We start from the raw sequence: 17,142 nt of genomic DNA on the forward strand, positions 1-17,142 counted from the left end.
TGATCTGTGGTGTGATGTCATTCCAGTCGGTCTGATCTGTGGTGTGATGCCATTACATGTCATTCCAGTCGGTCTGATCTGTGGTGTGATGTCATTCCAGTCGGTCTGATCTGTGGTGTGATGCCATTACATGTCATTCCAGTCGGTCTGATCTGTGGTGTGATGTCATTCCAGTCGGTCTGATCTGTGGTGTGTTTCCAGTGATGGTGTCTCTTGTGAAAGACTCACGTATTGTTTGGCCTTGTGTCTATTGAGAACTGATGTCTCAATCAATGGTTCTCAATTATCTCTTCAGGGTGGATGTGGAGTAAATCAAGCTTCCTGAAGTATTTCCATTCAAATAGGTTTGCTACTCAGAGGTTCATTGTCTGTTCCCGATGCACATTAGTGACGTCTGCGAGTCAGCAGCAAATAGCAGCGTGTGATAATCAAGAGTTGTGTTTTTGTCATTCATCCTAACTCTGTGGTGCAGTGGTAAATGGTTGTCTTTAGCCTACAGTCTGTTGGATTGGCAGAGTCACCTTTTACATCACTCTTCCCTTGTTGCCTTCAACTTCACTATGGTTGTAAAACAGAATCTATGGTATTATTTAGGATGATTACAGTTTTTTTTAATTTTTTTTTTACAATCGTTTGGACCCATTTCCCAATACTTAGGTCACTTTTTCAAAACTCTTCACACTGTTCTCCTAACAGACTTTCAGCTTGGCACAGCAGTTCATTTCACATCCATAATGCACTGAAACTACCAAAACTCTTCACACTGTTCTCCTAACAGACTTTCAGCTTGGCACAGCAGTTCATTTCACATCCGAAATGCACTGAAACTACCAAAACTCTTCACACTGTTCTCCTAACAGCACATTCTTCCGTCACACGAGCAAAAGGTTGTCACCCAACAAGCACACGTTGTCACTCAATAAAACAACGACCTAAACAACACTAACAACAATGTTTTCTTTTGTCAAATGTCTTTACAAAACAGGAATGACACCTCTCTACTGTTTATAATTCACTGCAGTTTATGTTACAGGAACGACACCTCTCTACTGTTTATGATTCACTGCAGTTTATGTTACAGGAATGACACCTCTCTACTGTTTATGATTCACTGCAGTTTATGTTACAGGAACGACACCTCTCTACTGTTTATAATTCACTGCAGTTTATGTTACAGGAACGACACCTCTCTACTGTTTATAATTCACTGCAGTTTATGTTACAGGAATGACACCTCTCTACTGTTTATAATTCACTGCAGTTTATGTTACAGGAACGACACCTCTCTACTGTTTATAATTCACTGCAGTTTATGTTACAGGAACGACACCTCTCTACTGTTTATGATTCACTGCAGTTTATGTTACAGGAACGACACCTCTCTACTGTTTATAATTCACTGCAGTTTATGTTACAGGAACGACACCTCTCTACTGTTTATAATTCACTGCAGTTTATGTTACAGGAACGACACCTCTCTACTGTTTATGATTCACTGCAGTTTATGTTACAGGAACGACACCTCTCTACTGTTGATGATTCACTGCAGTTTATGTTACAGGAAAGACACCTCTCTACTGTTTATAATTCACTGCAGTTTATGTTACAGGAACGACACCTCTCTACTGTTTATAATTCACTGCAGTTTATGTTACAGGAATGACACCTCTCTACTGTTTATAATTCACTGCAGTTTATGTTACAGGAACGACACCTCTCTACTGTTTATAATTCACTGCAGTTTATGTTACAGGAACGAATCAGACGCAAAATGCTATGATGTGTTTTATGTCCATTTTATGGCATTGAGTGATTCCAAAATACAAGAATGTGTATTTACACCATCTACCGATACAGATACAGTAGCAATGCTAGTCCACCCTGTCCTCTGCATTTGGCCACAGGTTCTCATCCACGTCACATCTTATGTCATCTTGGACAACACACCTAGGAAAGAATCCTTTTGACAGCATACCGCTCTGTGGCTGCATACCGCTCTGTGACTGCATACCGCTCTGTGACTGCATACCGCTCTGTGGCTGCATACCGCTCTGTGGCTGCATACCGCTCTGTGACTGCATAACGCTCTGTGGCTGCATATCGCTCTGTGGCTGCATACCGCTCTGTGACTGCATACCGCTCTGTGACTGCATACCGCTCTGTGACTGCATACCGCTCTGTGACTGCATACCGCCCTGTGACTGCATACCGCCCTGTGACTGCATACCGCTCTGTGACTGCATACCGCTCTGTGACTGCATACCGCCCTGTGACTGCATACCGCCCTGTGACTGCATACCGCTCTGTGACTGCATACCGCCCTGTGACTGCATACCGCCCTGTGACTGCATACCGCTCTGTGACTGCATACCGCCCTGTGACTGCATACCGCCCTGTGACAGCATACCGCTCTGTGACTGCATACCGCTCTGTGGCTGCATACCGCCCTGTGACTGCATACCGCTCTGTGACTGCATACCGCTCTGTGACTGCATAACGCTCTGTGGCTGCATACCGCTCTGTGGCTGCATACCGCTCTGTGACTGCATACCGCTCTGTGACTGAATAACGCTCTGTGGCTGCATACCGCTCTGTAGCTGCATACCGCTCTGTGACTGCATACCGCTCTGTGACTGCATACCGCTCTGTGACTGCATAACGCCCTGTGACTGCATACCGCTCTGTGACTGCATACCGCCCTGTGACTGCATACAGCTCTGTGACTGCATACCGCTCTGTGACTGCATACCGCCCTGTGACTGCATACCGCTCTGTGACTTCATACCGCTCTGTGACTGCATACCGCCCTGTGACTGCATACCGCTCTGTGACTGCATACCGCTCTGTGACTGCATACCGCTCTGTGACTGCATACCGCCCTGTGACTGCATACCGCCCTGTGACTGCATACCGCCCTGTGACTGCATACCACTCTGTGACTGCATACCGCCCTGTGACTGCATACCGCTCTGTGACTGCATACTGCCCTGTGACTGCATACCGCCCTGTGACTGCATACCGCTCTGTGACTGCATACCGCCCTGTGACTGCATACCGCCCTGTGACTGCATACCGCTCTGTGACTGCATACCGCTCTGTGACTGCATACCGCTCTGTGACTTCATACCGCTCTGTGACTCAATTTACTTCTGTAATGTGCAGTTCAGTCAGATGCCTCTTGCAGAATGCACATCTTACCTGGTGTTTTGCCGGAAATGTCTCACAATAGATGCCACTGTTGAGCGTTGCAGATTTGTCTGCACTCTCAGACCAGCCTCTCTCATTGATAGACCATGATTTATTACAGGATCAATTATAGTAGCTCTAATCTCATCTGAGACTACAGCTCTTGATCTTCCTCTCAGTCTTCTTCCACCACGTATACTTACTTCTCTTCCTCTCCCAGCCACTCCTCTTCCTCTCCCAGCCACTCTTCTTCCTCTCCCAGCCACTCTTCTTCCTCTCCCAGCCACTCTTCTTCCTCTCCCAGCCACTCTTCTTCCTCTCCCAGCCACTCCTCTTCCTCTCCCAGCCACTCTTCTTCCTCTCCCAGCCACTCCTCTTCCTCTCCCAGCCACTCTTCTTCCTCTGACAGCCACTCTTCTTCCTCGGTCAGCCACTTCTCTATCTCTGGCTGGGTCCATGTTTACATTACAGTACATCATTACTCCTAAAATGTCCCCTTTTGTATAGATGGTAATGGCATTGAAAGACTAACACCTGGGTAGGTGTTCAGCTACAATGGGAGTCAGATGTGGTTGGTCTAATTGTTTTGATAGTATTTCATTTTTTAGATGTGGAATATATTTCACTACGACATTAAAGTAGAAACGTAGCAAATTGCTGCCTTATTATGTTGGGTTTTGGAACGGTTTTGAAAAGAGTACGTCAACAGGTGCAAATTGGCCTGTAGGTGCATAGAGTTTTGGGTGGTGGTCGTGTCTGAGTGAAAAAACATAATTCACGACATTTGAAAGATGTAGTCATTGAATGCATTTTGTGCCAAAACAATGACAAACAATGATCCGCAGTTTTAGTCCACATAGACTGCTGTTGTGCAAAGAGTTATGAAAAAGTGATCTAAGTGTTGAGAAATGGGTCCTAGCGATGGTTCAAAACTGTTAGACTAAAGCTTATGCTAAATACAACACATTATTTAGGCTGATTATTAAGACAGAAATTTATACTAAATACAATACACATTATTTAGGCTGATTATTAAGACTGAAGCTTATACTAAACACAACACATTATTTAGACTGATTATTAAGACAGAAGCTTATACTAAATACAACACATTATTTAGACAGAAGCTTATACTATACTAAATACAACACATGATTTAGGATGATTATTAAGACAGAAGCTTATACTAAACACAACACATGATTTGAACAGTTCAGTGTAGTTTCACGTAACTATTTTAAAACTATTTTCTAAATAGTGTACCTTCAATGGGATTCAAACCTCACACCCTAACGTTCTTGAATGTTCCACGGTTACCTGCTCTACCTGCTCAGCAACCAGTCAGGTGTAATTACATGTGTAAAACCCTAACTAGGTGTATAAGTACGATAACCAGTAAAAGGTCGATGTTTGAAAGCAGCTTCATCAAAGAAAGCACCGGAACCTGTAGGAAATCAATGGGATCTCGCAAAATCAACGAGTTCCGCATTTTTGTTGCTGTTGCAACACACGGTTTGAAAAAGCACGTGCTCAAACGAAGCTTCGGACATCACTGGCGACGTAATTGTGATAAAGTGATACACGCTTCGGAACACTGCTTTTGAAGTTCGCTGCTTGGAGATTTCAAAGCATGCCTCGGGGAACTGCAGTATTTAACACGTAACATCACTGCTTCAGTGCCCTTCAGCCGTAACGTCACTACTTCAGGGCCCCTCAGCCGTAACATCACTACTTCAGGGTCCCTCAGCCATAACATCACCTCAGCCGTAACATCACTACTTCAGGGCCCCTCAGCTGTTCCAGTACACCTGGTTCACCCTCTTAATAACAACACCTATGGAATATTAACAACCCGATGTTGCTAACCCTGTAGTATTCTTCAAAAAGGTTATTTGTAGAACCTTTAAAATTGAGGAAAGATCATTACAGAACTATTCTATATAAACACAAACAGGTACTGTATAATTAATTAGTATCTAATCAAACAAACATAACCACCTGTACAGCAACACAAGCCCAGGTTTCTAGATGAGATTAGATCCCACGGTACTGGGACATATAAGCATCCCTGCTGTACCTTGGTGTGTGTGTGTGTGTGTGTGTGTGTGTGTGTGTGTGTGTGTGTGTGTGTGTGTGTGTGTGTGTGTGTGTGTGTGTGTGTGTGTGTAAACCCCATGGGGATAGACAGACAGACAGACAGACAGACAGACAGACAGACAGACAGACAGACAGACAGACAGACACAGAGAGAGAGACAGACAGACACAGAGAGAGAGACAGAGAGACAGAGAGACAGAGAGACAGACAGACAGACAGACAGACAGACAGGAAGAAGGAGATTCTTTCCTTCTATGCAGGATTCTATTCAGCCTGTGTGTCATCAAGTCTTTGTGGATCAAATTGCAGCTCAGTTTCCACCTCATTTTGTGGGCAGTGAGCACATAGCCTGTCTTCTCTTGAGAGCCATGTCTGCCTACGGCGGCCTTTCTCAATAGCAAGGCTATGCTCACTGAGTCTGTACATAGTCAAAGCTTTCCTTCATTTTGGGTCAGTCACAGTGGTCAGGTATTCTGCCGCTGTGTACTCTCTGTGTAGGGCCAAATAACATTCTAGTTTGCTCTGTTTTTTTGGTAAATTCTTTCCAATGTGTCAAGTAATTATCTTTTTGTTTTCTCATGATTTGGTTGGGTCTATTTGTGCTGCTGTCCTGGGGCTCTGTGGGGTGTGTTCGTGTTTGTGAACAGAGCCCCAGGATCAGCTCTCTTGAATTGAATTACGGGATTTATTGGCATGGGAAACGTATGTTAACATTGCCAAAGCAAGTGAAGTAGACAATAAACAAAAGTGAAATAAACAACATAAATGTACAGTAAACACTCACAGACGTTCCAAAACAATAAAGACATTATAAATGTCATAATGTATATATAACAGTGTTGTAACGATGTACACATGGTTAAAGTATAAAGATAAAATAAATAAGCATAAATATGGGTTGTATTTACAATGGTGTTTGTTCTTCACTGGTTGCCCTTTTCTCGTGGCAACAGGTCACAAATCTTGCTGCTGTGATGTCACACTGTGGTATTTCACCCAGTAGATATGGGAGTTTATCAAAATTGAGTTTGTTTTCCAACTCTCTGTTTAGGGCCAAATAGCATTCCAGTTTGCTTTGTTTTTTTGTTAATTCTTGCCAATGTGTCAAAGTAATTATCTTTTTGTTTTCTCATGATTTGGTTGGGTCCAATTGTGTTGCTGTCCTGGGGCTCTGTAGGGTGTGTTTGTGAACAGAGCGCCATGACCAGCTTGCTTCGGGGACTCTTCTCCAGGTTCATCTCTCTGTAGGTAATGGCTTTCTTATGGAAGGTCCGGGAATCAATCTCTCTCTCTCTCTCTCTCTCTCTCTCTCTCTCTCTCTCTCTCTCTCTCTCTCTCTCTCTCTCTCTCTCTCTCTCTCTCTCTCTCTCTCTCTCTCTCTCTCTCTCTCTCTCTCTCTCTCTCTCTCTCTCTCTCTCTCTCTCTCTACCTCTCCCTCTCCCTCTCCCTCTCTCTCCCTCCCCCTCTCTCAGATATGCACGGGACATTCATGGTGTTGCTTCCTCTCAGCATGATCATCATGGTTGTCGGGGGACTGATGGGGTTCATCGGCCTGCTGGCCAGAGCTTACCTACTACTGCTGATGACTGGTGTACTGTTACTACTGGGAGGTAAGCACCCTATATACCCTACACCCTATACAATATATCTTATACCCTATACCCTACACTCTACACCTTATACATTTTACCTTATACAATATACTTTATGCCCTATACCTTATACACTACAACCTATACCCTACACCCTACACCCTATACAAGATACTTTATACCCTATATACCCTATACCCTACACCCTATACCCTACACCCTATACCCTACACCTTATACCCTATGCCTTATACCCTACACCTTATACACTACACCCTATACCCTATGCCTTATACCCTACACCCTACACCCTACACCTTATACCCTATGCCTTATACCCTACACCTTATACCCTATACCCTATGCCTTATACCCTATACCTTATACCCAAAATACCCTACACCCTACACCCTATACCCTACACCCTATACCGTACACCCTATACCATACACCCTATACCCTACACCCTATACCGTACACCCTATACCGTACACCCTATACCCTACACCCTATACCCTACACCCTATACCGTACACCCTATACCCTACACCCTATACCCTACACCCTATACCCTACACCCTATACCCTACACCCTATACCCTACACCCTATACCCTATACCCTACACCCTATACCCTACACCCTATACCCTACACCCTATACCCTACACCCTATACCGTACACCTTATACCCTACACCCTATACCCTACACCCTACACCCTACACCCTATACCGTACACCCTATACCGTACACCCTATACCGTACACCCTATACCGTACACCCTATACCCTACACCCTATACCCTACACCCTATACCCTACACCCTACACCCTATACCCTACACCCTATACCCTACACCCTATACCGTACACCCTATACCGTACACCCTATACCCTACACCCTACACCCTACACCCTATACCCTACACCCTATACCCTACACCCTATACCCTACACCCTATACCCTACACCCTATACCGTACACCTTATACCCTACACCCTATACCCTATACCCTACACCCTATACCCTACACCCTACACCCTATACCCTACACCCTATACCCTACACCCTATACCCTACACCCTATACCCTACACCCTATACCCTACACCCTATACCGTACACCCTATACCCTACACCCTATACCCTACACCCTATACCCTACTATACCCTACCCTACACCCTATACCCTACACCCTATACCGTACACCCTATACCCTACACCCTATACCGTACACCCTATACCCTACACCCTATACCGTACACCCTATACCCTACACCCTATACCGTACACCCTATACCGTACACCCTATACCGTACACCCTATACCCTACACCCTATACCCTACACCCTATACCGTACACCCTATACAAGCCCCACCACGACAGTTTATATTCATTTATATTCAAAGTACCTGAACAGAAATATACATGTAATCATTTCACCAACGGAGTTACAGTTCATATGAGGACAACAGTCAATTAAAATGCATTGATTTGGTCCTAATCTATGGATCTCACATGACTTAGACTACAGGTATTTATTGTACCTTTATTTAACGGCAGGTTGTTACCTCGTCGCTCGGGGATTTGATCTAACAACCTTTCAGTTAGTGGCCCAACACTCTAACCACTAGGCTACATACCACCTCTACACTATAACCACTAGGCTACATACCACCTCTACACTATAACCACTAGGCTACCTACCACCTCCACACTCTAACCACTAGGCTACATACCACCTCTACACTCTAACCACTAGGCTACATACCACCTCTACACTATAACCACTAGGCTACATACCACCTCTACACTATAACCACTAGGCTACATACCACCTCCACACTCTAACCACTAGGCTACATACCACCTCCACACTCTAACCACTAGGCTACATACCACCTCTACACTCTAACCACTAGGCTACATACCACCTCTACACTCTAACCACTAGGCTACATACCAACTCTACACTATAACCACTAGGCTACATACCACCTCTACACTATAACCACTAGGCTACATACCACCTCCACACTCTAACCACTAGGCTACATACCACCTCTACACTCTAACCACTAGGCTACCTACCACCTCCACACTCTAACCACTAGGCTACATACCACCTCTACACTATAACCACTAGGCTACATACCACCTCCACACTCTAACCACTAGGCTACATACCACCTCTACACTATAACCACTAGGCTACATACCACCTCCACACTCTAACCACTAGGCTACATACCACCTCTACACTATAACCACTAGGCTACATACCACCTCCACACTCTAACCACTAGGCTACATACCACCTCTACACTCTAACCACTAGGCTACATACCACCTCCACACTCTAACCACTAGGCTACATACCACCTCTACACTATAACCACTAGGCTACATACCACCTCTACACTATAACCACTAGGCTACCTACCACCTCCACACTCTAACCACTAGGCTACATACCACCTCTACACTATAACCACTAGGCTACATACCACCTCCACACTCTAACCACTAGGCTACATACCACCTCTACACTATAACCACTAGGCTACATACCACCTCCACACTCTAACCACTAGGCTACATACCACCTCTACACTATAACCACTAGGCTACATACCACCTCCACACTCTAACCACTAGGCTACATACCACCTCTACACTATAACCACTAGGCTACATACCACCTCCACACTCTAACCACTAGGCTACATACCACCTCTACACTATAACCACTAGGCTACCTACCACCTCCACACTCTAACCACTAGGCTACCTGCCACCTCTACACTCTAACCACTAGGCTACCTGACACCCAACACTCTAACCACTAGGCTACCTGACGCCTCTACACTCTAACCACTAGGCTACCCTGCCGCCTCTACACTCTAACCACTAGGCTACCTGCCACCTCTACACTCTAACCACTAGGCTACCTGCCACCTCTACACTCAGTGTGTGTCTCCCTAGTGGTCAGTATGTCCCTGTGTCTCCCTAGTGGTCAGTTTGTCCCTGTGTCTCCCTAGTGGTCAGTATGTGTCTCCCTAGTGGTCAGGATGTGTCCCTCCCTAGTGGTCAGTATGTCCCTGTGTCTCACTAGTGGTCAGTATGTCCCTGTGTCTCCCTAGTGGTCAGTTTGTCCCTGTGTCTCCCTAGTGGTCAGTATGTCCCTGTGTCTCCCTAGTGGTCAGTATGTCCCTGTGTCTCCCTAGTGGTCAGTATGTCCCTGTGTCTCCCTAGTGGTCAGTATGCCCCTGTGTCTCCCTAGTGGTCAGTATGTCCCTGTGTCTCCCTAGTGGTCAGTATGTCCCTGTGTCTCCCTAGTGGTCAGTATGTCCCTGTGGCTCCCTAGTGGTCAGTATGTCCCTGTGTCTCCCTAGTGGTCAGTTTGTCCCTGTGGCTCCCTAGTGGTCAGTATGTCCCTGTGTCTCCCTAGTGGTCAGTATGTCCCTGTGTCTCCCTAGTGGTCAGTATGTCCCTGTGTCTCCCTAGTGGTCAGTATGTCCCTGTGCCTCCCTAGTGGTCAGTATGTCCCTGTGTCTCCCTAGTGGTCAGTATGTCCCTGTGTCTCCCTAGTGGTCAGTATGTCCCTGTGTCTCCCTAGTGTTCAGTATGTCCCTGTGTCTCCCTAGTGGTCAGTATGTCCCTGTGTCTCCCTAGTGGTCAGTATGTCCCTGTGTCTCCCTAGTGGTCAGTATGTCCCTTTGTCTCCCTAGTGGTCAGTATGCCCCTGTGTCTCCCTAGTGGTCAGTATGTCCCTGTGTCTCCCTAGTGGTCAGTATGTCCCTGTGTCTCCCTAGTGGTCAGTATGTCCCTGTGTCTCCCTAGTGGTCAGTATGTCCCTGTGTCTCCCTAGTGGTCAGTATGTCCCTGTGTCTCCCTAGTGGTCAGTATGTCCCTGTGTCTCCCTAGTGGTCAGTATGTCCCTGTGTCTCCCTATTGGTCAGTATGTCCCTGTGGCTGCCTAGTGGTCAGTATGTCCCTGTGGCTCCCTAGTGGTCAGTATGTCCCTGTGTCTCCCTAGTGGTCAGTTTGTCCCTGTGGCTCCCTAGTGGTCAGTATGTCCCTGTGTCTCCCTAGTGGTCAGTATGTCCCTGTGTCTCCCTAGTGGTCAGTATGTCCCTGTGTCTCCCTAGTGGTCAGGATGTCCCTGTGTCTCCCTAGTGGTCAGTATGTCCCTGTGTCTCCCTAGTGGTCAGGATGTCCCTGTGTCTCCCTAGTGGTCAGTATGTCCCTGTGTCTCCCTAGTGGTCAGGATGTCCCTGTGTCTCCCTAGTGGTCAGTATGTCCCTGTGTCTACCTAGTGGTCAGTATGTCCCTGTGTCTCCCTAGTGGTCAGTATGTCCCTGTGGCTCCCTAGTGGTCAGTATGTCCCTGTGTCTCCCTAGTGGTCAGGATGTCCCTGTGTCTCCCTAGTGGTCAGTATGTCCCTGTGTCTCCCTAGTGGTCAGTATGTCCCTGTGTCTCCCTAGTGGTCAGTATGTCCCTGTGTCTCCCTAGTGGTCAGTATGTCCCTGTGTCTCCCTAGTGGTCAGGATGTCCCTGTGTCTCCCTAGTGGTCAGGATGTCCCTGTGTCTCCCTAGTGGTCAGGATGTCCCTGTGTCTCCCTAGTGGTCAGGATGTCCCTGTGTCTCCCTAGTGGTCAGGATGTCCCTGTGTCTCCCTAGTAGTCAGTATGTCCCTGTGGCTCCCTAGTGGTCAGTATGTCCCTGTGTCTCCCTAGTGGTCAGGATGTCCCTGTGTCTCCGTAGTGGTCAGGATGTCCCTGTGTCTCCCTAGTGGTCAGGATGTCCCTGTGTCTCCCTAGTGGTCAGTATGTCCCTGTGTCTCCCTAGTGGTCAGTATGTCCCTGTGGCTCCCTAGTGGTCAGTATGTCCCTGTCATTTGGTATTTTATCAGTAAACACACTCCTTTTCCCCATTTCTCTCCACACCTCCCTCCCTCCCTCCCTCCCTCCCTCCCTCCCTCCCTCCAGCTCTGTCCTCACTAACAGGGGTGAGTGTGTACATGGCCTACTCTGCTGCAGTCTTCCAGGAGGCTCTGTGTCTGGCTGAGCAGATGGGTGTCAATATGGAGGGGGTCCAGATCCTGTTTGGCTGGTCTCTGGTCCTGTCCTGGATCTCTAGTGGAACACAGCTATTCACCTCCGCTGGCTTCCTGCTGGCCTGCAGAACCATCACTACACATAGACAGGAACTGAAATTATGAGACATGGAGGGAGGGGAGAGAGAGGAGGAGAGAGAGGGAGGAGGCTTCCTGCTGGCCTGCAGAACCATCACTACACAGAGACAGGAACTGAACTTATGCGACATGGAGGGAGGGGGAGAGAGAAGGAGCGAGAGAAGCAGGAGGAGGAGAGAGAGGGAGGAGGAGAGAGAGGGAGGAGGCTTCCTGCTGGCCTGCAGAACCATCACTACACAGAGACAGGAACTGAAATTATGAGACATGGAGGGAGGGGGAGAGAGAAGGAGCGAGAGAAGCAGGAGGAGGAGAGAGAGGGAGGAGGCTTCCTGCTGGCCTGCAGAACCATCACTACACAGAGACAGGAACTGAAATTATGAGACATGGAGGGAGGGGGAGAGAGAGGGAGCGAGAGAAGCAGGAGGAGGAGAGAGAGGGAGGAGTAAAGAGAGGGAGGAGGAAAGAGAGGGAGGAGGAGAGAGAGGGGGAAGAGGAAAGAAAGGGAGGAGGAGAGAGAGAAGGGAGGAGAGAGAGGGAGGAGGAGAGAGGGGGAGGAGGAGAGAGAGGGAGGAGGAGAGAGAGGGAAGAGGAAAGAGAGGGAGGAGGAGAGAGAGGGAAGAGGAGAGAGAGGGAGGAGGAGAGAGAGGGAGGAGGAAAGAGAGGGAAGAGGAAAGAAAGGGAGGAGGAGAGAGAGGGAGGAGGAGAGAGAGGGAGGAGGAAAGAGAGGGAGCGAGAGAAGCAGGAGGATGGAGGGAGAAAAACATGTTTTCTTGAATTTTTACAATTTTGACTTTGCAGCTGGCCTATCTATGGGAAAAATCACTCCGTTCTGCCTCCAGGACAAGACTCATGACAATAAACGTCGACCTGCATCCTTGATGCAATTCAACTCGGTCCTCTCTCTTGTCTTGACATATCCATTTGATTGGTTAAGCCACAAGGTGTACCTGGAGGGGAGGAGTGTTCATGTAACCGGGAAAATATCACACAGTTAAAGGGGGACAATCTGTGATTGCTACATCCATCTTCTAGACACTTTTAGTGGTGGTGTGAACACATTGATGTTTGAACAGCAGATTTCCCCTTTAAGTGTAGATGTCTTGATGTGGTCAGGAAGGAAACACCCTTCCCTGCACCACCTTAACTGGCTCCCAGTCAAACTACACCTCACCTACAAGAAACTACACCTCACCTACAAGAAACTACACCTCCCCTACAAGAAACTACACCTCCCCTACAAGAAACTACACCTCCCCTACAAGAAACTACACCTCCCCTACAAGAAACTACACCTCCCCTACAAGAAACTACACCTCCCCTACAAGAAACTATACCTCCCCTACAAGAAACTACACCTCACCTACAAGAAACTACACCTCACCTACAAGAAACTACACCTCCCCTACAAGAAACTACACCTCCCCTACAAGAAACTACACCTCACCTACAAGAAACTATACCTCCCCTACAAGAAACTACACCTCCCCTACAAGAAACTATACCTCCCCTACAAGAAACTACACCTCACCTACAAGAAACTACACCTCACCTACAAGAAACTACACCTCCCCTACAAGAAACTACACCTCCCCTACAATAAACTACACCTCACCTACAAGAAACTACACCTCCCCTACAAGAAACTACACCTCAACTACAAGAAACTACACCTCGCCTCCTCAGTCTGGCTTTCTCCTCAGTCTGGCTTTCTCCTCAGTCTGGCTTTCTACTCAGTCTGGCTCTCTCCTCAGTCTGGCTTTCTCCTCAGCGTAGCCCAGCAAAACACAGCATCATATGATGCAAAATGCAAAAAAAACACAAGGTTTTGGGTGAAATATTCATTTTAAGGGTAATTAGCTTCAAATATTATATTATTTTGATTGTCTTTTTTTATCCTATATTTTCCTGGGTCTGTTTTTGCTGTAAAGTTTTCTTGTTTTTTTAGAAAGGTACTTTAAATTCAGACTGAACATTGATACAATACACACATTCAGACAGAACACTGACACAATACACACATTCAGACAGAACACTGATACAATACACACATTCAGACAGAACACTGACACAATACACACATTCAGACAGAACACTGATACAATACACACATTCAGACAGAACACTGATACAATACACACATTCAGACAGAACACTGATACAATACACACATTCAGACAGAACACTGATACAATACACACATTCAGACAGAACACTGACACGATACACACATTCAGACAGAACACTGATACAATACACACATTCAGACAGAACACTGACACAATACACACATTCAGACAGAACACTGATACAATACACACATTCAGACAGAACACTGACACGATACACACATTCAGACAGAACACTGATACAATACACACATTCAGACAGAACACTGACACGATACACACATTCAGACAGAACACTGATACAATACACACATTCAGACAGAACACTGATACAATACACACATTCAGACAGAACACTGACACAATACACACATTCAGACAGAACACTGACACAATACACACATTCAGACAGAACAATGACACAATACACACATTCAGACAGAACACTGATACAATACACACATTCAGACAGAACACTGACACAATACACACATTCAGACAGAACACTGACACAATACACACATTCAGACAGAACACTGACACAATACACACATTCAGACAGAACACTGATACAATACACACATTCAGACAGAACACTGATACAATACACACATTCAGACAGAACACTGACACAATACACACATTCAGACAGAACACTGATACAATACACACATTCAGACAGAACACTGACACAATACACACATTCAGACAGAACACTGACACAATACACACATTCAGACAGAACACTGACACAATACACACATTCAGACAGAACACTGACACAATACACACATTCAGACAGAACATTGATACAATACACACATTCAGACAGAACACTGACACAATACACACATTCAGACAGAACACTGACACAATACACACATTCAGACAGAACACTGACACAATACACACATTCAGACAGAACATTGATACAATACACACATTCAGACAGAACACTGATACAATACACACATTCAGACAGAACACTGACACGATACACACATTCAGAGAGAACACTGATACAATACACACATTCAGACAGAACACTGACACAATACACACATTCAGACAGAACACTGACACGATACACACATTCAGACAGAACACTGACACGATACACACATTCAGACAGAACACTGATACAATACACACATTCAGACAGAACACTGACACAATACACACATTCAGACAGAACACTGACACAATACACACATTCAGACAGAACACTGACACAATACACACATTCAGACAGAACACTGTTACAATACACACATTCAGACAGAACACTGTTACAATACACACATTCAGACAGAACACTGTTACAATACACACATTCAGACAGAACACTGACACAATACACACATTCAGACAGAACACTGATACAATACACACATTCAGACAGAACATCCAGACAATGAAGAACGTCCTCTTCTGATTCATACACTCCTTTCCCCCGACCTCTTCCTTGCTGTTGAGTCTTTTGGTGTTTCATTGGTCCATTGTGGATATCGTCCCAAAAATGTTTTGCATGTCAGCAATATTTTCAACATTTGTAACTTTCAATGTACAGATATATATAATCAGTTGTATAGCCAGTATGATGTATTTTCCACCACATGTTGTCAGTCCTTAGATACTGAATATATGTATATATATGTTAGAGTCTGTAAACCTAGGTGTGTTACCCCACTCCCTAAAAGAGGTAGCCCTTATTGGAGTGGTGGTTAGCAGTGGTTTGCTACAATACTGTACTATGGATCACTGTTAGAAATCAGACTAGCTGGACTAGACTCAGTATGTCACACAGGAATGTTATAATTCTGTTGTAACTAATGAACGGGTTGTTGAAATGACTTCATTCTATTTTAACTAATGAACGGGTTGGTGAAATGACTTCATTCTGTTGTAACTAATGAACGGGTTGGTGAAATGACTTCATTCTGTTGTAACTAATGAACGGGTTGGTGAAATGACTTCATTCTGTTGTAACTAATGAACGGGTTGGTGAAATGACTTCATTCTGTTGTAACTAATGAACGGGTTGGTGAAATGACTTCATTCTATTGTAACTAATGAACGGGTTGGTGAAATGACTTCATTCTATTGTAACTAATGAACGGGTTGGTGAAATGACTTCATTCTATTGTAACTAATGAACGGGTTGGTGAAATGACTTTATTCTATTGTAACTAATGAACGGGTTGGTGAAATGACTTCATTCTATTGTAACTAATGAACGGGTTGGTGAAATGACTTCATTCTATTGTAACTAATGCACGTGCTGTTATTCAGCTTTGACGGTTGTGTTTGAAAATGTCAGATGTGTAAAAAAACACTATTCTTCAAATAAAGTTGAGTTAATAAAAACCTAATGTTCAGAGAGAGAGAGAGAGAGAGAGAGAGAGAGAGAGAGAGAGAGAGAGAGAGAGAGACAGAGAGAGAGAGAGACAGAGAGAGAGAGAGACAGAGAGAGAGAGAGACAGAGAGAGAGAGAGACAGAGAGAGAGAGAGAGACAGAGAGAGAGAGAGAGACAGAGAGAGAGAGAGAGACAGAGAGAGAGACAGAGAGAGATCATGATCAGATGAACTCCTGCAATTTTCAGCATGTTTTTAAAAGAGATAGATTTAGAGTTAATTAAAATTGGATTGTTTGTCAGGAACACATGCAGGATGCTACCCTTTACAACATAACCTTCACTCCAAATCAAAACTGAAATCAATATGCAACCTGATTTTGCACGGAATTACAGAATCACCTGGAAGGCTTACAACTACCAAAGATTATCGTTCCAATGATATACAGTAAATGCTCTGGGAAAACAACAGAAACCTGAAAACACCATCCAACCTGGAACTGAGTGAGTAATGTTTAGTCTGAAGCCATATTTTATTTCCATAAGCAAAGAAGAAAAATACATGTTTTAATAAGGACTGAATGCTAAA

At 45.3% G+C, this 17,142-nt stretch overlaps 1 protein-coding gene across 1 annotated transcript in view; it reads left to right on the forward strand.

Moving 5' to 3' along the window:
* LOC139401923 (transmembrane protein 114-like) overlaps positions 1 to 12,100 on the forward strand; it is a 35,636-nt gene extending 23,536 nt beyond the window's left edge. Inside the window, exons 3-4 of the mRNA XM_071145939.1 lie at positions 6,756 to 6,893; positions 11,868 to 12,100. Coding sequence (XP_071002040.1) covers positions 6,756 to 6,893; positions 11,868 to 12,100 — 371 coding nt within the window. The remainder of the gene's footprint in view (positions 1 to 6,755; positions 6,894 to 11,867) is intronic.
* Positions 12,101 to 17,142: the final 5,042 nt, after the last annotated feature.

This window comes from Oncorhynchus clarkii, unplaced genomic scaffold (assembly GCF_045791955.1).
Source record: "Oncorhynchus clarkii lewisi isolate Uvic-CL-2024 unplaced genomic scaffold, UVic_Ocla_1.0 unplaced_contig_7032_pilon_pilon, whole genome shotgun sequence".
NCBI classification, from domain to species: domain Eukaryota; kingdom Metazoa; phylum Chordata; class Actinopteri; order Salmoniformes; family Salmonidae; genus Oncorhynchus; species Oncorhynchus clarkii.